The sequence below is a fragment of the Cetorhinus maximus genome, chromosome 18 (assembly GCF_964194155.1).
Source record: "Cetorhinus maximus chromosome 18, sCetMax3.hap1.1, whole genome shotgun sequence".
NCBI classification, from domain to species: Eukaryota; Metazoa; Chordata; class Chondrichthyes; order Lamniformes; family Cetorhinidae; genus Cetorhinus; species Cetorhinus maximus.
In genome coordinates this window covers 82,088,714-82,112,683 of record NC_135896.1, presented here as the reverse complement: position 1 = coordinate 82,112,683, position 23,970 = coordinate 82,088,714, and the positions used below count along the sequence as shown (strand labels likewise).

The 23,970-nt window shown below is 45.3% G+C and overlaps 1 protein-coding gene across 2 annotated transcripts in view; it reads left to right on the top strand.

The window, feature by feature from the left end:
• mapkbp1 (mitogen-activated protein kinase binding protein 1) overlaps nucleotides 1–23,970 on the top strand; it is a 264,467-nt gene that overhangs the window by 142,431 nt on the left and 98,066 nt on the right. For both annotated transcript variants that reach the window (XM_078563074.1, XM_078563073.1), the window contains exons 3-4: nucleotides 7,437–7,499; nucleotides 7,954–8,011. In XM_078563074.1, coding sequence (XP_078419200.1) covers nucleotides 7,437–7,499; nucleotides 7,954–8,011 — 121 coding nt within the window. The remainder of the gene's footprint in view (nucleotides 1–7,436; nucleotides 7,500–7,953; nucleotides 8,012–23,970) is intronic.

The window sequence follows — 23,970 nt, the reverse complement described above, 5'->3', positions numbered from 1 at the left end:
CTGCCTCCTTGAATCTGCAGGTGTCCGGTCCGTGGTTACCCCCACGTCTATAACAAATTAACTTTCGAGTCACTGTTGAAGTGTTTCTTCCAGGCCTTTTCATGTTTCTAACAGCGGACATTGCCTCTCACTTTGATGCTGTGGGTCTGGTTTTCGTGCCACGCCTGGCGGTAGGTTCCCATCCCACATGAAGAACAGTGCCATGTTGTATGTGTTGTAAAGCCTGCGAGTCTCTCACAGCGCTTTCCATGGCGAGGGTCATTTCCAGGGTGCACTTCAAATCGACGTCGGCCTCTGTGAGTAAACGGTGCTGAATGGCATCATCCTGAACTCCACAAACTAATCAGTCCCGCAGCGTATCATTTAGTGTGTCCCCGAAGTCACAGTGTTCAGTCAACTGCTTCAGCTTCACTACATAGGTTGTGATGGACTCTCCTGGGGCCCCAACTCTGGAATTAAACTTAAGCTGCTGCATTATTCCAGGTGGCTTTGGCTGGAACTGCGTTTTCACTAATTCATTAAAGGACTTCGAATTGGGCCCAGTCGGGGCCTTCAGGCTGTCTTGCTACCACATACACTCAAAACGATTGCGTTCTGCTTTTCCTCCGCGGTAATTTCGTTCTCTACAAAATAAAAACCAAGGCGCCCTCCATACTGGCTCCAGTCTTCTGTAATCGCATCGTAAGGATCAATTCTGCCGAAGAGTGGCATGATTGGTGAGCATTCTATTCTTTTTCTTAAGATTCGATGTACTCACATTAACAAGACAAGGTGCAGCGTCACAGCTATTTTACCCTCATCATCAAATGTAATGACTTGACGGACCAGACAGGTTTCAGCAAGAAACAGATAAATTTTATTACAGAGAGCTATTCGGATGCTAGATACTCAATCAGGACTCTCATCAAGAAGCACCCCCCCGGATTACCCCGCTTGGGGCTCAATGGTCGGTGTCTCCAAGAACGTCACGTGACCCCTGATAGTCAGCGGGAGCAGCTATACATTCAGTTACCACAATGACACAAAGATTGGTAGGAAAGTAGGTTGTGAAGAGGACATAAGGAGGCTACAAAGCGACATACATGGGTTAAATGAGTGGGCAAAGATCTAGCAAATGGAATATAATGTGGGCAAATATGAAATTGTCTATTTTGGCAGGAAGACTAAAAAAGAAGCATCTTATCTAAATGGTGAGAGATTGCAGAACCTGAGATTCGGAGGGATCTGTATTGTCTAGTGCATGAATCATAAAAGGCTAGTTTGCAGGTACAGCAAGTAATTAGGAAAGCTAATAGAATATTGTTGTTTATTGCGAGGGGAATTGAATACAAAAGTAGGGAGGTTTATACTTCAGTTGCACAGGACACTGGTGAGACCACAACTGAAGTGTTGTGTACAGTATTGGTCTCCCTTATTTAAGGAAGGATGTAAATGTGTTAGAAGCAGTTCAGAGAAGGCTTACTAGATTAATACCAGGAATGGGTGGGTTGTCTTATGAGGAAAGGCTGGGCAGGTTAGGCTTGTATCCACTGAAGTTTAAAAAAGTAAGAGGCGACTTGATTGAAACATAAAAGATCCTGAGGAGTTTTGACAGGGTGGATGTGAGGAGGATGTTTCCTCTTGTGGGAGGATATAGAACTGGGGGTCACTGTTTAAAAATAAGGGGTCGCCCATTTAAGACAGATAAGGAGAATTTTTTTCTCTCAGAGGATAGTGAGTCTTTGGAACTCCATTCCTCAAAAGACAGTGGAACCAGAGTCTTTGAATATTTTTAAGGCAGAGGTAGATAGATTCTTGATAAGTGAGGGGGTGAAAGGTTATTGGGGGTAGGTGGGAGGTTACAATCAGATCAGCCATGATCTTATTGAATGTCGGAGCAGGCTCGAGGGGCCTACTCTTGCTCCTAATTCCTATGTTTGTTTTTTTCTTCTTCTTTTTCCTCATGTTGAATTTGCTTCTTGAAATGTTGTCAATGCTCTTTTTCTCATTGCTTCCCAGTGAAGCGAATGCAACTGCAGAGGCAGCCCACTCAACCTGTCAGCAACAGGCTTTGCTGGCAGAAGAAGTCACGAAGTGCACCACTTTAGATTTGTATGGGCCAGGAGGTAGGAGGCCAACTCATGCTATTAGGAGCTTTTTAATTTTGTTTAAGATGAAGCACTCAAATGATGAAACCCCTGCCTATCAATGCTCTGTACCTGTAATAGTGAGACCGATTGTATTCATCACTAAAATGCTCCTATATTCCTTGTCACAGTTTTTGTAATATTGAAACATAGTTGAGCTGTTCCTGTCTTAATTGCTCCATGTCTGTGGTTGTGCAGTTGACTTAAGCTCATTACTAAGATGCTGTCTCATCATCTCACTATGTGACATACAGTAAATATATATACCGTAAATGGCAGAACCCTTAAGTGCATCGACGGGCAGAGGGATCTGGGTGTACGGGTCCACAGGTCACTGAAAGTGGCAACGCAGGTGGACAAGGTAGTCAGGAAGGCATATGGCATGCTTACCTTCATTGGCAGGGGTATTGAGTATAAAAGCTGGGAAGTCATGCTGCAGCTGTATAGAACCTTGGTTAGGCCACACTTGGAATATTGCGTGCAATTCTGGTCACCATATTACCAGAAGGATATGGAGGCGTTGGAGAGGGTGCAGAGGAGGTTTACCAGGATGCTGCCTGGTCTGGAGGTTATTAGCTATGAGGAGAGGTTGGAGAAACTCGGATTGTTCTCACTAGAGTGACGGAGATTGAGGGGTGACTTGATAGAAGTTTACAAAATTATGAGAGGCATGGACAGAGTAGATAGTCAGAAGCTTTTTCCCAGGGTGGAAGAGTCAATTATTAGGGGACATAGATTTAAGGTGAGAGGAGAAAACTATAAAGGAGATGTGCGGGGCAAGTTTTTTACGCAGAAGGTAGTGAGTGTCTGGAATTCACTGCCAGAGGAGGTGGTGGAAGCAGGTACAATAGTGGTGTTTAAGAGGCAGCTTGACAAATACATGAATAGGATGGGAATAGAGGGATACGGACCCCGGAAGTGCAAAATGTTTTAGTTGACGGGCAATATGATCGGCGCAGGCTTGGAGGGCCGAAGGGCCTGTTCCTGTGCTGTACTTTTCTTTGTTCTTTGTTCTTTGTATGTGAACAACAAGGCTGAATTAACCTCATTGTTGAGCATGTTCCTGTCTATGTCCCTGTGCATATCTATGTTATTTAGCTGTCTTAGTTTGTTGGTCTGTCAGAACATAATGTCAAGGCTGAAATTAGTTTCCCACATCGTCACATTCACTATGAAAATCTGCTGTGCTGGAAGAGCTTGCGTTAGTACAGAACTTTCACAACCTTCCAAAGCACTTCACAGTCAATGAATGTTGCAGTGATTGCGGTCTGTAATAATATATAATTTCCTTTGACTTTCAATTAAAACTTAACTGGAGGAGAAAGACTTTAGCTGTGTAAATCCTCGTCATGTGGGGGAGCTTGAGGTGGTTTGAGTAGACCCATGAGAAAAGTATACGTAAGACGTCAGTCACTGTATCAGAAGGTATGAGCTCATCATTCTATGGGATTCTAATTGATCAAATCCTCTTAACATTTGGTGCTAATATAAAGAAACAACTTGCATTTATACAGCACCTTTCACAACTTCAGGAGGTTCCAAAGTGTTTGACAGCCAATGAAGTTCCTTTGAGGTATTATGTTGCAATAACAACTTATACTTATATGGCACCTGTAATGAAATAAAATGTCCCAAGGGGCTTTGCAGGGCATTATAAAACAAAATATGACACCAAGCCAGATTAGGGGATACTAGATCAGTTGACCAAAAGCTTGATCGAAAGAGGTAGGTTTTAAGGAATGTCTTAAAGGAGGAAAGTGGGATAGAGAGGCAGAGAGATTTAGGGAGGGTATTCCAGAGCTCTTGGCCTAGGTAACTGAAGGCACAGCCACCAATGGTGGAGCAATTAAAATCGGTCAAAGAGATGTTCAAGAGGCAAGAATTAGATGAGTGCAGGTATTACGTAGGGCTACAGCTGGAGGAGGTTATAGAGATAGGGAGGGGCGAGACCATGGAGGGATTTGAGAAGAGGACGAGAATTTTAAAGTAAAGAGGCTGCTTGACCAAGAACCAGTGTAAGTTAGCGAGCACGCGGGTAATAGATGAATGGCACTTGATATGAGGGAAGACACAGGCAGCAGAGTTTAGGGTGATCTCAAATTTACAGAGGATAGAACATAGGAGACGAGCCAGGAGTGCATTGCAATGGTCAAATTTACAGGGAATGAAGGTGTGAATGAGGGTTTCAGCAGCAGATGAGCTGAGACAGGGGTGAAGTCAGGCAATGGAGCCTCTACCTTCAGGGAGCTTTCATTCCGCGCTCCCCAGCGCCCGCGCTTACATCAGCGCCCGCTCTACTCTCACCTTTACCCCGGCAGTGCTGAGCATTTCAGCGTGCCTTTCACACTGGCTAGCCGTTAATTGGCCAGCCAGCATGAAACGTGGTCGGGGGCCGATCGCGGTTGGCGGTCCATTCCCCGGCTGCTCCTGGGCCCGCCGATCGCGCACGCCTGCTAAACTAAAAACCCTGACCATGATTTCTCTTTCATAAATCACTATCAACTCTGGCTAATCATATTATGATGTTCTAAGTGCCCTGTTACCTCATCCCTAATAATAGATTCTAGCATTTTCCCTACAACTGATATCAGGCTAATTGACCTATAGTTCACTCTTCTCTCTCTCCCTCTTTTCCTGGATTGCCCGGTTACGTTTGCTACTTTTGAATCCACAAGGACCATCTTAAATCTCATTAAAAATCTAGGGAATTCTGGAAAATCAACACTAATGCATCCACTTTCTCCATGGCTATCTCTTTTAAAACCCCAGGATGGAGACTATCTGATCCAGGGGATTTATCAGCTTTTAGTCCCATTAATTTTTCCAGTGCTATTTCTTTACTAATACTAATTTCCACATAAGTTCCTCATTTTCACTACGATTTCTGCAATATTTTCTTGTATTTTCTACCTTGAAGACAAATGCAAGGTATTTGTCTAATGTCTGTCATTTCCTTATTCCCCATTATAATTTCTCCTGTCTCTGCCCCTTAGGAGTTTATGTTTACTTTGGTTAATCTTTTCCTTTTACATACCTAAAGAAGCTTTTACAATCTGTTTTTTGCCTCTTGTTAGTTTATGCTCCTATCCTATTTCTATTTCGAATTCATGTGAGTTGCTGAATCCTGATAGGCAGACAAACTTGTAGCTCTGTCTTTTCCCTCTGGCTATGCTGCAGTTCCCGTAATCTCTACTTCATCCTAGTGTGTTAGATTCCAGTGGACCAAACCCACTTCCCTTCCCGTTCACTTGCATTGTGTAGGATTCCAATGGACCAGATCTGTTCCTATTCACTTCCATTGTAATGGAACAAATCAACCCCATTCACTCCCAAAGTATTGGAATACCCACTCACTCCTACTATATTGGATTTGAGTAGACCAAACCATAGACATTCCCATTCATTCCCAATGCAATAAATCAACCTCTTTTTCATTCATTCCAACATCAGTGGACTAAAACCCATTTGCATTCACTACACTATTCTTGTCTCCAATGGATCAAATTCTCATTCCCTCCTATTCTATAGAATTCCAGGAGGCTTAAACCCATTCTATTCACTCCCATTGTACAAATTTAATTGGGCCAAACCTTTTCTCACTCACACCTCCTATATTCAATTAAAATTAATTGATAAGACTACTAATCCAGTATTGGATTCCAATGTACTTTTACAGCTTGCGATGGCTAAAATATCCATGAAAGAAATGCTTGTCATTGGTGTCTTTTAGACTTTGGTGGAGAATATACATTTGCATATGAGCATGAGCCAAGCTGTTTAATCTTAATAGACCAAACTCTTTTACTGTATTCTCACTGTCTAGGAACCATGGTCTAAAACAAATATTAATCCCCAGTTACCCAATGATCAATGCATTAACTAGTGTCAAAACCACTTCTGAAATGTTTGTGATATTTCTGCCAGATTTGTTTAATATTCTCTGTTTTTTTTTGCTTTGATTTATTCCCCGAATAAACTACAATGTTTTTTAAAAAATTATGTTTATTCCATGTAAGTTCCTGATTCCTGATAGACACTTAAGCTTGTTGCTTTATCTCTGTCTTTCCTGAAGTTTTGCTGTAGTTTCTATGGTCTCCCAGTGATTCTCTCGCTGTAGGTGATTGCGGTTGTATTGCACTTTGTTACCTCTGTACTTCATACAGCCTCAGTTATGTTAAACTTGTATAAAATGCTGGTTTGGCCTCAACTGGAGTATTGCATCCAGTTCCGGGCACCACACCTTAGTGAGGATGTGAAGGCTTTAGGGAGGGTGCAGAAAAGATTCATGAGAATGGTTCCAGGGATGAAGAACTTCAGTTACACAGCTAGATTAGAGAAGTAGGGACTGTCTTCCTTAGAGAAGAGAAGTTTGAGAGTAGATTTGATAGAGGTATTCATTATCATGAGGGCCCTCATTGCAAGAAGATTTGAGTACAGAAGCAAGGATGTCTTACTGCAGCTGTACAGGGCCTTGGTGAGACCACACCTGGAGTATTGTGTGTACTATTGGTCTCCTTACCTAAGAAAGGATGTACTTGCCATAGAGGGAGTGCAGTAAAGGTTCCCAGACTGATTCCTGGGATGGCAGGATTGTTGTATGAGGGGAGATTGGCCCGACTAGGCCTGTACTCACTGGAATTTAGAAGAATAAGGGAGGATCTCATTGAATAAAATTCTGACAGGGCTGGACAGACTGGATGCAGGGATGATGTTTTCTCTGGCTGGGGGGGTCTGGAACAAGGGGTCACAGTCTGAGGATATGGGTTAGGCCATTCAGGACTGAGATTAGGAGAAATTTCTTCCCTCAGAGGATGGTGAACCTATGGAATTCTCCACCACAGAAGGCTATGGAGGCCAAGTCACTGAATATATTTAAGAAGGAAATAGATTTCTAGACGCTAAAGGAGTCAAGAGGCTACTCCTGCTCCTGCTCCTATTTTCTGTGTTTCTATGGACAGAGTAGATATGGAGAAACCTAGAACCAGAGGGCACAGATTTAAAATAATTGGCAAAAGAAGCAATGGCGACATGAGGAAAAATGTTTTTATGCAGTGATTGGTTAGGACCTGGAATGCGCTGCCTGAGAGTGTGGCGGAGGCAGGGTCAACTGAGACTTTCAAAAGGGAATTGGATCATTATCTGAAAAGGAAATGTTTGCAGGGGAGGAGGCTGGGAGTAGCACTAGGTGAATTGCTCCATCAGTGGGCCAGCATAGACACAACAGGTTGAATGACCATCTTCCGTGCTGTCGCCGCCCTATGATTCCACCCCCAATCTGGATACTGAATATATTTTCTTTTCCCACTTCAGGTGTGTGGTCGTGCTCTTTAACCCCAAGAAGAACAAGCAGCACCATATTCTGAATGGATCAAGGTAGGACATTGCCACCCCTCAGGTCGGTGTGAAAGGTCCCAATTGCATCCTTACAGCTGATGCCAGTTCACTAAGGGGAAGAAATCATCAAAGAGCTGATCAGCACTTGGGAGTAAATTCTCTGCGCTCAGTGGGCAGGCAAGGCCAAAGAGAGCAGAGATCAGAGATAGGACTACAACACTGTAGTGCCATTACCTTGACTCTCACTGTCTTGGACACGTCACCTTGCTGACCGTAGTGAATTTACCCCTTCAACCCCAATGTTTAAAGGGCAGCGAGATGATAAGGGGAGGGGGGGGCTATAGAGAAAGGGGAAAGAGGAACGAGAAAGGGGAAAGTGAAACTTTGTCCAGAACTAGTCCAGGAGATCATATGGACCATGTATTATCTATAAAGCTGCTTCCTTTTTGTATGATGAGGAAAGCAACCTGACTTCAGTCTTTATTTCTTCCAGGAAAACCATCACAGCAGTGGCCTTCTCTCCAGATGGCAAGTACCTGGTCACGGGTGAGGTGAGTTCCTTCACCAAGTCCTTATGCCCAGTTTCTATACCTTGTTCCTTGTGCCCTGAACCAATGTTGGCATGATAGCTGATCATGTGTCTCCCCTTGTCTGATGCAGCAAAGTAAGTACTAGCGTCTTAAGGTAGACTGCCCTGCTGCCAAGTTTAAGACCCAACAGAGAATTGGTACAGTGCAAGACGTGGGACCATGGCTCCAGTCCTTATGGCTGCTGATGGTAGCTCATGGATAGCCTTAAACCAGAGCAAAAATATAGGTTGACACTTCAGTGCAATACTGAGGGAACAGCGCACAGTAGGAGGAGCCATCTTTCAGATGAAACATTAACCCATCCGCCTTCTCAGTGTAGACATAAAAGAACCCATGATGATATTTTGAAACGTTGCAAGTGAATCAATTGGCTGTAAAGTGCTTTGGGACGTCCTGGTGAAGGGCGTTATATAAATGCAAGCTTTCTTTCTTTATAAGCCTTTGATAAATTGTGGGTGCAATTTTCAGCCCACATGTTGTTTATAGAGGCTTTTGTTCCTCTCAATGTGGAGACCAAATATTACCAAACACATGGCAGAGTTTAAAACTATAAGGAGCTGCATTCTTCACAGCAGTTCCGTCTACATTGTTTGAATTACACCAACATAAAATAGTTGCATTGAAACAATCAGGGGTTTTGGATTTTCCCAAGGCATTTATTTGTTAAAAAGCTGAAGAGAATGTTGAAACACGCAGGGGCCTGGAAAACTCAGAGGAGGCCAGAGTCATGTTTGAAAACAAAGCAAGAGTAATTCTGTGTCACCAGAGGGAAAGTTACACCTACAGTGGGTGTGGGTCAGAGACTGTTGTAGTCCTGCAATCCTTGGAAGCATGGCTCCCCACTAGGAACATGGAATTTGGGATTTGCTCCTTATACCAGCAGAAGGTGTGTGTGTGTGTGTGTGGTTATGCGTGTGTTACGCCCATTTAAAGACAGGGGCTCTTTAGAAAAGAGAAGGCTAAGTGGTGACCTGATAGAGGTCTTTAAGATTGTGAGGAAGGGTTTGATAGGGTAGACATAGGCAAGAAGTTTTCATTTGAAGGTCAGACCAAAACTGGCGGGGGCAGAACTGTAAGACGGTCACTAATAAATCCAACAGTGAATTCAGGAGGGATGCCTTTGTCCAGAAAGTGTTGAGAATTTGGAACTCGCTACCACAAGGAGGGGTTTAGTCATGTGGAATGATGCATTTAAGGGAAAGCTAGATAAATACATGAGGGAGAAAGAAACAGGTTATGTTGATCGAGTTAGATGAAGTGTGGTGTCAGGAGGCACCTGTGGGCCAGTTAGGCCAAATGGCCGGTTTCTGTGCTGTAAATTCGATCTAATTGGGTGTCATTTTCTGGCCCCAATCCTTACTTCAGAAAATGGTGCCTCGATCACCGCCTTCTCAGGGATAATTAGGGATGGGCAGTAAATGCTGGCCTAGCCAGCGACACTCGCATCCCATGAAGAAATAGAAATTTGATAATGTTGTATTTATTAGTAGTTTTCAGTTTAAATTGAATTCCTCATCGTAAAGGCACAGAATGGAATAAATTGCCATTGATCTGCCTTAAGAGACTTCTATCATCCCTTATACATTTTGAAAATGTTGAAAAGGCCCCGCTCTAAAATTAACCATCTGGCTCCAATTTGAAGAGATGGCAACTGATGATTAGAACGTTTCCTGTGAGAATGAGATATTGTAGTGGAAACCAGGGACTTACTGCTCTAAACAATTCTACCATATCTTTATTTTTATATATATTAAAACGTCCTAATAGCTATCAGTTTGTGGATACTTTTTCACAACCACTTTAGCACACTCGGGCAAGATTCTTCCCTTGAGAAAGCCATCAGCTATTTAAAATTCTTCAAAGATACATACAAAAGCAAAATACTACAGAGGCTGGAAATCTGAAATAAAAACCGGCAATGCTGGAAATACTCAGTAGGTCGGGCAGCATGCATGGAGAGAGAAACAGTTAATGTTTCAGGTCGATGACCTTTCGTGCAATTCTAACAAAAGGTCTCGAACCAGAAACGTGTTCTGGATGCCCATTGGGCAGGTGGGGAGAAATCATTTTAGTCAGTGAGTCATGACCCGGAATGCGCTGCCTGAAAGGGTAGCGGAAACAGATTGAATAGTAACTTTCAAAAGGGATTTGGATCTCTACTTAACAAGGAAATATTTGCAGGGCTATGGGGAAAGAACAAGGGAGTGGGACTAATCGAGCAGCTCTTTTCGATGGGCCGAATGGACTCCTGCGCTGTATGATTCTATGATAGATGACATCCATAGGCCCTTCGTCTACTTTTTTTTAGCGACCTCCACAAAAAAATAAAGCTAAATCAGGCATTCCTTACTTTTAACAAAGCTATGCTGACTCTCTCTGATGGATTTATGTTTCCTCATGTGCTCAGTCATTTTATCCTGATAATTCAACAAAGGTGCCATCCACTTAATATAAATTGTCAACAATTCACCTGTTTATTCTCGGCAATTCTCTTGCATACGTTCATGAAAAATATCAGTGATTGTTCAGAAGTTACAAATGGTAGTTCAAACAGGGTTGGCCTCCAAGGTTGATGATGATCAAGAAGTGGTGATTATATTAGGCTCTGAGGTCAGAGATCGTGTTGGATTGAAATTCTCTTGCCGCTGATTCCATCAACCCAACATTGTGGAAGATTAAACAGGTATTCCTATCTGCTAAATGCAGGATAAGTGTGACCCAGCCATTTACTAAGCTACAAGTCTCCTCCCAAGCATCAACAAAGTGGCAGGGAGGGGGGGCGGTGGCGTAGTGGTATTGTACCTGGACTGGTAATCCAGAGACCTAGGGTAATGCTCTGGGGACCTGAGCTCAAATCTCACCATGGCAGATGATGGAATTTGAATTCAATGAAAATCTGGAATTAGAAGTCTAATATCTAACTAATGTCCTTTAGGCTCCAATGACAACAATGTGGTTGACTCTTAAATGCCCTCTGAACAAGGATGGGCAGTGAATGCTGGCCCAGCATGAACACATGGATATTTTAAAAAAATGAATCAGGTGCCATCAAATTACACCTGAGTTTTACTGGAACTAAGTGGCTTCAGAACACTGACTCCAGAACTGGAATTTATACTGTCCATAGGGGAGCTTTATAGTCAAAAATCCCAGGAATTCTACAATTGTTGTTAGTGTCAATCTCTTTATATTGGCAGGCCTATGCCGATTCAGTTGAAAATGTTTGCAGCTCTTAAAATGCTCATTCTGCCCTGTTGGAATTGTTTACTCAGCACATAATCGACATTCCAACACCAGCACTGCTATCAAGCATATCAAGACTCCACACATCAGCGAGCACACCAAACCAAAATATAAAATAATCCCTGACATAGACCCTCCCAACACCAAATCTGTCAATATTGGACAAATCCTCTGTCACATGCAGGAAAGACCATTAACATATTCTCTTTCTCCTGGCTCTCTTGCTGCACTTCACATGATGATGGAGATCGCCTCACTATTCAGAGTTAGTACTGAAAGCCCTGTGGTTTTCTTCTCATCAGCAATTTTCTTGCTTATCTTTCCCTTTGAGTCCTGCTGGGGTACAGCTTCACAGGCCCTGGTACCTCTTAGAAGGGATGAACCCAGACTGGGAGAGTCAGCAGAGGATTTGATCACAGGAAGATCAGAGCTGAGCCAAACCTGATCAAGCGCAGGTACGCTCAGTGCTACCGGCTAACCCAGTGAATCTGAGGACAATTGTAACACAACACTGGCATCTACCCGGCAATGTGGACAATCTGGACAACTGCCCAGGTATGTCCTGTGCACAAAAAGCAGGACAAATCCAACCTGGCCAATTACTGCCCCATTAGTCTACTCTCGATCATCAGTAAAGTGATGGAAGGGGTCATTGCCGTAGGTAAGTGGCTAATTCAGCTTGGACATTCAGGAGGCCATTTTGAGGAGCGGGGCCTGGTTAAGATTTGGCCGAGGGGGCCACGGGCATAATGTGAACACTCCAGAGGGATGTGTTGTGCTTCGTGCCGCCATTATACCAAGAGGAAGGTTTGCACAAAAATTCCACCAAGCAACATAAACTTGTGCAGAGTTTTGAAAAGACCTTGTTCCGCTAACTGTGGATGAACAAGGACCTGATACACCCATGATTCCATTTTAAGGTATTGGATATTGATCTGGACCAAAGAAAAAGAATCCATTAGCTGTAATCCAGGAATAAGGCAGCTTTTTAAACTATTCCTGAGCCTGTACAAAACTAGACTTACAACCACTACAAGCAATCAACAAGTGAAACACCAGTTGGTCTGAATGGCTTGTCCTGTGCTGTAAATACTATGTAATTTTTATTATTTTATGGGCACAGTCGTTATAAATAATACATTGAAAATTTCCCTAATAGCTACTTCAAAAGTACTTCTTTGGCTGTGAAACACTTTGGGGTGTCCTGAAGTCATGAAAACTGGTCTCACGGACAGTTTTGAGGTGTTACCTTTTATTGGAGTCAGTGGGAATCAGAGGGATAACTTTCCACTGGTTGGAGTCATACTGAGCACAAAGGGGATGGTTGTGGTTGTTGGAGGTTAATCATCTCAGCTCCAGGACGTGACTGCAAGAGTTCCTCAGGGTAGTGTCCTAGGCCCACCAATCTTCAGCTGCTTCATCAATGACCTTCTTTCCTTCTGAAGGTCAGAAGTGGGGATGTTCATTGATGATTGCACAATGTTCAGCACCATTCGCGACCCCTCAGATATTGAAGCAGTCCATGTCCAAATGCAGCAAGACCTGGACAATATTCAGACTTGGGCTGACAAGTGGCAAGTAACATTCACACCACACAAGTGCCAGGCAATGACCATCTCCAACAAATGAGAATCTAACCATCACCTCTTGATATTCAATGGCATTGCCATTGCCACAACCCCCACCATCAACATCCTGAGGGTTGTCATTGACCAGAAACTGAACTGGACTAGCCATATAAATACTATGGCTACAAGAACAGGTCAGAGACTAGGAATCCTGCAACAAGTAACTCACCTCCTGACTCCCCAAAGCCTGTCCACATCTACAAGGCACAAATCAGGAGTGTGATGGAATAATCTCCACTTGCCTGGATGAGTGCAGCTCCCACAACACTCAAGAAGCTTGACACAATCCAGGACAAAGCAGTCCGCTTGATTGGCACCACATTCACAAACATTCACTTCCTCCACCACTGACGAACAGTAGCAGCAGTGTGTACCATCTACAAGATGCACTGCAGCAACTCACCAAGGCTCCTTCGGCAGCACCTTCCAACCCCAAGACTACTACCACCTAGAAGAATGAAGGCACATAGGAACACCACCACCTACAAGTTCCCCTACAAGCCACTCACCATCCTGACTTGGAAATATATCACCGTTCCTTCACTGTCGCTGGGTCAAAATCCTGGAGCTCCCTCCCTAACAGCACTGTGGGTGTACCTACACTACATGGACTGCAGCGGTTCAAGAAGGCAGCTCACCACCACCTTCTCAAGAGCAATTAGGATGGGAAATAAATGCTGGCCTAGCCAGCAATGCCCACATCCCATGAATGAATTAAAAAAAACTTGCCCTAACGATTAAACAAGAGCTTGTCATCTCACTCACACAACTCACCCACACAAAAACTAGATACAGTTAAAGGTAAAACAGTAATTTTAAAAATGGAATTTCAACTCAGTCTGTATTTTGTTGCGGGCCCAATGTTTCCTAGCTGAGTTCATGTTTTGCCTGCAAGCGAAGATCTTGAAAAGCAGGGAGTTCTCCATGGGTGCGAAGGCTTTCATACAGGTTTGATGAACTTGGTGGGGCAAGGTATTGTACGTATATACTTAGGCTGCTTAGCTGACTACAGCAGCAGACGGCTCTTTGCAGGACTCTGTCCCTCTGAGAGAAGTCAGTCTTGAAGTCTCGGAAGATGTTTTTCTCCAAAGTCAGTTTGAACTTCCATTAATATGTATTAGTGGGGAGAAAAGATGGCCACCATATCACATGACCTCATATCAGTGTGGAGTTATGGTCCAAATAAGGTATTGTGGTTATCCCGTTAAGCAGTTGGATTCTTCTCCCACCTGTGGTTTCAGTAGCCTTTTCTGTTTGAAAAGGCGTATTTGCATTTACTTTTAGGAACAAAGGAGCAGTAGGCCATTCAGCCCATCAGGCCTGCTCTGCCATTCAATTAGATCAAAGTTGAACATCTACTTTAGTGCTACTTTCCTGCGCTATCCCCATATCCCTTGATTCCATTAGTAGCCAAAAATCTATCGATTCCTGTCTTGAACATGCTCGATGATTGAGCTTCCTCTGCCCTCTGGGTAGAGAATTCCAAAGATTCACTACCCTTTGAGTGAAAAAATTCCTCCTCATCTTAGTCATAAATGGCCAGCTCCTTATTCTGAGACTATGTCCCCTGGGCCAGAAATTTCCCCCCGTCGGTGGGGGGGGGTGGGGGGGGGGGGTGGGGGGGGTTGTATGGGGGCCGGTGGGGGCGGGAGCAAACTCGATCGGCGCCCCCAATCGGGTCCGAGCCGCCATTTTACGTGGGCTGGCCCGGAAGCGTTAAGCGCTCCCTGTGCGGGCGGTGGGGGGGGGCATTCCCTGAGTGGTTCCCTGTTCCCTTTCACGCATGCGCGCGAAATAGCGTAGAGATCTCCCCGAGGCACAGAGGTACCTCAGGGAGATTTGCTTCAGTGTTAAACTTTTAAATAAAGGATTTTTAAACCTTTAAAACATGTCCCCTATCACATGAGCTGGGACATGCCAAAGAATTAATGTATAAATTTTTATTAGATTTTAAAATAGTTCATGAAACCTCATCCCGCCCGTGGATGAGGTTTCATGAAAAATGCGAAGGTTGCCTGGGCTCTTCGCCTGCCCGTCAACCTTAAGGTTGGACGGGCAGCTCATTAAATTGAGCTAATTAGGTTTTAAATGGCCTTAATAGGCCTTTGACAGTTCGACTCAGTTGCACGCCCGCCGAACTGAAAATCTAAATGACTCACGGTGACGTCGGGATGCCCGCCGGACATCACCGCGCGCCATTTTACGCATCGGCGAACAGGCCCCTCCCCCCGCTCGCTGACAGGAAAATGCTGCCCCCGGTTTTAGACTCACCAGCCAGGGGAAACATCCTTCCTATATCTACCCTGTCACACCCTGTAAGAATGTTGTAAGTTTCAATTTGATTACCTCTCATTTTTCGAAACTCTCGGGCAATACAGACCCAGTTTCCTCAATCTCTCCTCATAAGACAATCCCACCATCTCAAGGGTTAATCTGGTGAACTTCCATTGCGCTCCCTCTTTGGCAAGTATATCTTTCCTTTGATAAGGAGACCAAAACTGTAGACAGTACTCCAGGTGAGGTCTCACCAAGGCTCTATAAAATTGCAGGAAAACATCTTTACTCCTGTACTCAAATTGCCTTGTGATGAAGGCCAACATATTATTTGCCTTCCTGATTGTTTGCTGCACTTCTTGCTAGCTTTTAGTGACTCATGAACAAGGACACCCAGGTCCCCTTGGACATCAACACTTCCTAATCTCTCACCAGTTATGAAATACACTGTCTTTCTGTTTTTTCTACCAAGTGGACAGCTTCACACTTATTCACATTATATTCCATCTGCCATGTTCTTGCCCATTCACTTAGCCTGTCCAAATCCCCATGAAGTCTCCTTACATCCTCCTCACAACTCACTTTCCCACCTAGTTTTGTGTCATCAGCAAATTTGGAAATATTACATTTGGTCCCCACATCCAAATCATTTATATGTGTAGTGCTGTGGTCCCAGCACTGAATCTTGCGGTACCCCACTAGTAACAGCCTGCCTTCCTGATAATGGCCCGTTTATTCCTACTCTTTGTTTTCTGTCTGTTAACCAATTCTCTATCCAAACCAGTGAATTACCCCCAAACCCATTTTGTTTACTAACCTCTTACGTGGGACCTTATCAAAAGCTTTCTGAAAATCCAAATACGCCACATCCACTGGTTCTCTTTTATCTATGCCACAGGTAACATAACATCCTCAAAAATCTGCAACAAGTTTGTCAAACAATTTTAACAATGAAAGTGCCGAGGAGTTTCGCTTATCTCCTGGTTTGACAAACATTAAGTCAATATCAGAAAGAGCTGGGTCCTCTTTGTTCTCGCTGGAGACAGGATAATGTTTTGTATTCCACCAAAGCACCTGGTGGTCTTCAGAAGCCAACTAGAATTTCAGTCTTGTAAAGTGTAGCTTTTGAAAATATAGGGCCAGAACTTCTGAGGAGTGGCAATCGCAGTGGGATTGCCGCTCTGCTTCCTTATTCCTACATTAGTTGGGAGCTGCACCTTCCTTGTCAGACCTCCTGACTTGGACTGGGTGAGGAAAGTGCAGGTGCACCGGGTTCCCGAGGCCTTGTGTGCAGGGCAGCAGAGCTGGAGGAATGGAAGCCACTCCCCCTTTTTTACAGCACTAGCTGCCGTAAAGCAGGTAAGTTTAAAGGTCCAGCCACTCTGAGAAGCCGGGTGAGCGTGTAAGGTAAATGGGTAGCATGGGTTAGGGGGGGCGGTGGGTGGGTGGAGGGGTAGGATGGGTCAGGGGGTTCAAGTAGTCTATGGTCGGGGGGGGTGCAGGGACAGGTGGTCAATGGGGGATTGGGAGGCTATAGGGGGGGTAGGGGCTAGTCAGGGGATTGGGAGGATAGTTGAGGGGCCAGGTGGATAATTGGGGGGGTAGTCAGGGGGTTGGGATTGTATTCGGTGGGGTGGGGGAGGGGGGCAGTTGGATGGTTGGGAGATCAGATAGGGGATGGTCGGTAGGATAGTTGTGGGGAGGGGTGTGCTAGGCGGGAAGTCAAGTGGAGGGTATTCGGGGATTGGGACAGTAGTCGGGCTGGTGCGGGGAGGGTAGTCAGGGGTTTGGGAGAGTAGTCGGGCGGGGGTCCAATGGGGAGATTCAGCACTATAGTTACCCAGGAGTTAGACGTGGTTTTAATCCTTTTAACTTTTCTTGGGTAACTATTCTGGTAAAACAATCAAAACCATCCGAAGTCTGCGGTTTAAATCAGAGTCTCGGATGGTTCCCAGTGCAGGGTAATTACCCATTAGATGTTTGCACTTTCTGGGCAATTCCTGTGCAGTCCTTGCTTGGGGACTTCTGTGGGGGTGGGGGTCCCCAGCGCATCTTTTCTTACCTCCCGGGCACGAGCCTCCGGAGATTGGAAGTTATGGACCATTGTTTTTTGAAAGAGTCACAATATTGTCATTCCAGTACAGCCTTGACACTAGTATAGACAGCTCTTTCTTCTACCTAGTATTCAGCTCCTATTTCTGCCTCTTGATTTTTGGCAGGGTTAGCTGCACTGGCCTTCATGAAAGGCCAGCTATCAGGGAACACCCAGCTCCCTTTGATTGAACGGGGTTGCTAGACAAAAAGCCCAGTAGAGTGTGGATTTGAGGCTGGGGCGAATGCAAACCAGGTTGGCTAGGGAGGGAATGGGGCGGGTGGGGGCAGGGGCTTTGGTAAGCAAAACAAAACATCAAAGCCGAGTCCCAATCCCATTTGTGTGCGAAGGTTGACTGTGACGAGATAACATAGCACAAAAGGTTCCTGAGGCTTTTGCAGGTCTTTTTCTTTTCAATGCACCTGCCAACCGTAGCTTGAAGAGAACAGGACAGTGTTGACATTTTAACCACTGAAGCAGCACCGTGGCATGATGCCATCGGGTCAGGTTCAGGTCCTCTTCTCCCCACCCTCGACCCTGGCGGCTAAGATTCCAAGCTTATTTCCACTTTTATCGCGGGTTTCTGAGTGCAGACCTCGCACTGTGTGCATGCAGGAGGGGTCCATTCAGCCCTGACATTAAATTTAATCCGCCTTTGATATATCCCTTACCGAGCGAAACACTGTTATTTGGAAATTAACCTAACGCCCTGGTTAGTATCTGAAGCATTCCCTTCAGTACTGGGCACCGCACCTCAGGAAGGATGTATTGGCCTTGGAGAGGGTGCAGAGTAAATTCACCAGAAGGATACCAGAGCTAAAAGGGTTAAATTATGAGGACTGATTGCATACAAGGCTTGTACTCCCTTGAGTACAGAAGGTTAATGGGTGATTTAATTGAAGTACTTACGATGATTAAAGGAATTCATGGGGCAGGTGCTTAGGGAGCTCGGAACAAGGAGTTTCCTTAAAATTAGTGGAGGCTGGGTCATTGGCTATTTTCCAAGCTGAGTTAGACAGATTTTTGATTGACAAGGGAGTCAGGGGAAATAGGGGGTGGGCAGGAAAGCGGAGTTAAGGCCACATCAGATCAGCCATGATTGTATTGATCGTTGGGGCAGGCTTGAGGGGCCGAATTGCTGTTAGGCTGTTCAAAGGTACATATGAGCATAAGAAGTAGGAGCAGGAGTAGGCCATTCGGCCTCTTGAGCCTGCTCCACCAGTCAATAAGATCATGGCTGCCTGCCCCCCATAACTCCTGACTCCCTTGTCTAACTCAGCCTTGAATATATTCAATGACCCAACCTCCACTGCTCACTGGGGGAGAGAATTCCAAACACTAATGACTCTCTGTGAGAAGAAATGTTTGTAAGAGAGTGGAAATCTGGAACTCCCTCATGCTAAGAAGCTGTTGAGGCTGGAGGTCAATTGAAAATTTCCAAACTGAGATTGATAGGTTTGAGTTCTGTAATAAAACATAATATAACTACAGATAACTGTTGAGTGATATTTCTAAACGCGAAACCTAATTAGTTAAATGAAACACAATAAAGATGGCCGGGCAGGTGTTGTGTTGCAGGTGTAGTGTGCGGGAGCTGGTGAACACCAGTGTGAACCATGGCAGTAAGCGCCTGCGGCTCGAGGAACTTTGTCCCAGAGTTGATGAGCTGGAGTCTGGTTTTGGCTGCTGTGATGCATCAGGGAGGGGAATGTTATCTGGACACTTGGTTCCAGGAGGCAGTCACACCCCATAGGCTAGTTACTTATGATTTGGTGCATGGTCAGGGACAGGAGGGTGTGACTACTCTTGAGGCAGATATGAGGTTCTACAAGGTAGCACTGGAGGAGCCTCAGCCCCTACAATTCTCCAACAGGTTTGATGTCCTTGTAGCCTATGTGGACAAGAGCAGGGACTCCAGGGTAGTTGAACAAACTGACCAAGGCACTGGAGAGCAACTTGGAGTGGGAGGGGAAGGATCCAGCTGTGTGGCCCGTGTGAGTGCCAACAGCATAGGTAGGACTAAGGAAGAGGTTCTGATGAGGGCGCATGAGCAGCTTGGGACTAAAAAAGCAGGGCCGCAGTAATCTCTGGATTACTACCTGAGACATGAGCAAATTGGTATAGGATAAGTACTTGGGCGACCGTTTTGCAGAACACCTGCGGTCTGTCCGCAAGAAAGACACAAACCTCCCTGTCGCTTGCCATTTTAACACTCCACCCTGTTCTCTTGCCCACATGTCTGTCCTTGGCTTGCTGCATTGTTCCAGTGAAGCCCAACGCAAACTGGAGGAACAGCACCTCATCTTCTGACTAGGCACTTTACAGCCTTCCGGGCTGAATATTGAATTCAACAACTTTAGATCTTAAACTCCCCCTCCCCCCATCCCCACCCCGTTTCTCTCCCCCCCCCCTTTTTTTTCAATAATTTATATAGATTCTTCTTTCCCCACCTATTTCCATTATTTTTAAATCTAAAACTAAAACCTTGTTAGTCTTTTCCACCCCACCCCCACTAGAGCTGTACTTTGAGTGTCCTGTCTTCCATTCTTAATTAGCACTTTTCTTAGACAAATATCACCACCTTCAACACCTCTTTGATCCTTTTGTCTGTGACATCTTTTGATTATCTGCTCCTATCACGGCTTGCTTATCTCCACAATCACCACACCCTCAACTTCTCTCTTCCCCCCCCGCACCCCCCCCCCCACCTTAAACCAGTTTATATTTCTCCTTTCTCCTAACTATGCTTCAGTTCTGCCGAAGGGCCATGAAGGCTCGAAACATTAACTGATTTCTTCTCCACCGATGCTGCCAGACCTGCTGAGTTTTTCCAGGTAATTCTGTTTTTGTTTAGGATAAGTAAGATTAGGGAGTCGATTGCATGGCTCATTTGGACTGGTGTGGGAGAAATGGGTTTCAATCCATGGAGCTTTGACCCAGTACTGGGGCAAGAGGCTGTACCATTGGGACAACCTTCATCTGAGCGGGAGGGTCGGAGAGCTGGGAGGGTCAGGAGTGGGAGGTAAGTGGAAACAATTAGCACATTTCTTTAATTTTTTAAAATTTATTTTAGTTTGAATTTATTTTATTTTAAAAGTTATTTCATTAGAAATATGGAAATTTAGGAATGTACATTATTTAAAACTTACAGAATAAAGCGTTTTACTGTTTTGTTTTCTGATCGGAAAGGTCCTACAGAACCTAACTACAGCTTTTACATCGGTTGTAATGTTCAACCTCCCCTCTAAACTCCTGGCATCTGGTAACCATTGTCATTTTCTGGGGTCTTGCTGCAAATAAGATGGTTGCTCAGCTTGCTGCCTCCTCCTCCTTGGGGTACCATGCCCTAAGAGGGCGTTGGTGATCATGGACATCATTGGTTTGGTCCATGACTATGCTTGGCAAAGTACTGCAGTCGTTTGCCTTTGCCTTCTGCAGTATGGCTGACCAGGAAACTCCCACTCTTACCGCCTGCCATCGGGCACATTGGAAGGATATGCAGGCTAGTAAATCAACCAGTTTGACCATGTTAGGAATGCACCTTCCATGGTCATCATGGTCCCCTGAAGTGGGACTTGAACCCAGAGCTTCTGGCCCAGAGGTAGGGGTGCACCACAAGAGTTCCCTCAGCTTGCCTACATAACTAACTGTACATGAATGTGCTGTATTTATATGAAGCGTGTTGAGAAGCTTCTGAGAGATGTGATAAGATGCCGCACAAAACAAGTTTTTGTCTTGATTTCCAGCAGTGCTGGCTGGCCTACATATGCTAGTGTGCAGAGTGTGATAGCAGTTCAGCAAGAATCATTATTCTTCTCTACCAAACGCACTGCCATTTGAAAGCGACTGTACTTTCAGTTTTCATACGGTGTGAAAGAAAGGGACAGCTGATTTCTTTTGAAGTTTCTTTGTTCCAGCAAACTCCTGAGCTTGCTTATAGTCGTACAACACGCTTTGCAGATTTCAACGCTCTGCCTCCATTCACAAAATTAATACCTCAATTCCTGAGAGACCAGGACCAGAATCTTCTTGTAGTGTCGTGTGTCTTGATCGTGAGGCCACAAGTGCGCAGGACTTCCGCTTGTAGGCAGGATGGCCGGACACGCGCAATCATGTGGCTGCCAGCCAATTAAATATTCATGGACGAGATACCTGGCCAATCATGCGACGGGGACAGGCAGGAACTCAACAACCCCACCATTACCTCACGGGGCTGAGGCTCTGACTGAGGGTTGGGGTGGTCTGGGAGCAGGATGGTCAGCAAGTGGAAGGGTCGGGGAGTAGGAGCATCATCGAGCGGGAGGGTCAGTGAGTGGCAGGGTCAATGAGCGGGAGGGTCAGCGAGTGACAGGGTTGTTGAGCGGGAGGGTCAGTGTGTGGCAGGGCCGTTGTGTGGGAGGGTCAGTGAGTGGCAGGACCATCGAGTGGGAGGGTCGGAAAATAAGAGGGTCAGAATGTGGGAGCGTTGTACAGTGGGAGGGTCAGGGAGTGGGAGGGTTAGGGAACAGGAGGGTTGGCGAGCGGGAAGATTGGCGAGTGGGAGGGTCATGGCAGGGTCAAGAGGGAGGGTCGGGGAGCGGGAAGATTGGCGAGCGGGAGGGTCATGGCAGGGTCAAGAGGGAGGGTCGGGGAGTGGGAAGATTGGCGAGCGGGAGGGTCATGGCAGGGTCAAGAGGGAGGGTCAGGGAGCGGGAAGGTGGGGAGTGGGAGGTGAGTGGAAAGTATTAGCACATTTCTTTAATATTTTTAAATTTAATTTATTTTAAAAGTTATTCCATTAGAAATATGGAAATTTAGGAATGTACACTATTTAAAACTTACAGAGTAAAGCGTTTTACTGTTCTGTTTTCTGATGGGAAAAGTCCTACAGAACCTAACTACAGCTTTTACATTGGTTATAATGGGAAAACCTGAATTGCTTACCGTTGTTCCATTTAAAGCTGCACTTTTCAATAATGCAAATACAATGTTATGCAAGAACTTACTGTATTCAAGATAAAGCTTGTTAGATTTTTGGGTACTTATCAAATTAAGGGATATGGGGATAATGTGGGAAGGTGGAATTGACGGAAAAGATCAGCTACGGTCATATTGAATGGTGGAACAGGCTCAAAGGGCCGAATGGCCTACTCCTGCTCCTATTTCTTATGTAACTTATGTAACTCTGCACCGCAGTTTTTAACAAGAGCTGAATAAATAAGTGCAGTGTTCTGTGATATGAAGTGCTGACCTAATTTAACAAGAACGCCTGCTCAATAAGTGTTGTGCATTTCAAAGGAAGATGCAGTGAGGAGTTATTTATGAAGCCTGACAAGTCTCAGGGTCTCTCCTCCTGTTTATCCATCTGTGTGCGTGTCTGTCCCTCCTGTCACTTTTTCTCTCTGCTTGTATTTCTTTCTCAGTCTCTGCCTTTTGCTTCGTGCGTGTGTGTTCCACAGTTCCTATCTACGTCTCACATATGAACATTAACTCCCATTTCTCTCACGCTTACTAACAGACTAACAGTCTTCTTTCTCACACGCAAACCCTTTCTCATACAAATCCTCTCTCTCTCTATGGACACACACGTGTACATCAGGGCTGCCAACCCTCCAGGATTGACCTGGGGCAGAATTTTGCCCTTGGTGTGCGGGATCGGCGGGGGCGTTCGGGAAGCCAACTGCCGCCCACGATCGACAGCGCACCGTGATTTCACGCTGGCGGGCCAGTTAAGGCCCACCCAGCGTAATGCGCGAGCGGCAGCGCCGAGAGCTGCCTGTGTGGGCAGGGGGGAGGAGGGCGAGCAGGCCTAGTGCAAACTTGGCGCATGCGCACGAGAGAGTGCTGAATAATCTCCCTGAGGCACGGAGCTGCCTCAGGGGAGATGAGGAAGATATTGAAAAAAATTTTTTAATCTACAGAAAAATGTAATAAAACATGTCCCCTCACGTGACTCTGTCGCATGAGCAGGGACATGTTTTTAATTAAAGAATAAAGATTTTGTTTTATTTGTATTTGCTTTTGGAAACCTCATCCCGCCCCGTGGACGAGGTTTCCAAAAAAATGCAAAGGCCGCTTGGCCTTTTCGCCTGCCCGCCAACCGTTAGATTGAACGGGCAGAGGAAAAATTAGCGTCATTTAATGCTCAGCTGGGTCGGGCGCGTACCCGCCCACCGAGCTTAATATTCTGCCCTTGGCGCTTCTAACATTGGTGGGTTGGCATTGGGAAGGATGGAATGACATGGGATGGCATGGGAGGAGTGGGAGGGAGGGGATGTCATAGGAGTTTTGGCTGAGACGCTGGAATTGGTTAAGTATACTAATTTGACTGCACATATTTTGCAGGTCTCTGCTTGTTAAAGAGCAATCTCCTGAACAGTGCTGTGAGTAACCTGGCAACCCTGGCATGATCAGAAACTCCCTTGTACCCTCATACAAATCCTTTCACTCATATCAGTGCTTTTCCGCTCTCTCACACACATGCATATGCTCAAATTATTTTCCTCTCACTCACACACACACAGACTTTAGTTCTAATCTGACCTGCCCAAAGAGACATTGGCATGATTGAATTGCCCGCCCACTTTACACCCCCTGTCTGATTTTACCCCACCACTACTCCCCTCAACCCCTTCACTCTCTCTAATCACTTCACTGCTTATCCAACATCCAGTATTGGATGAGCAGAAATTCCCTCCGATCAC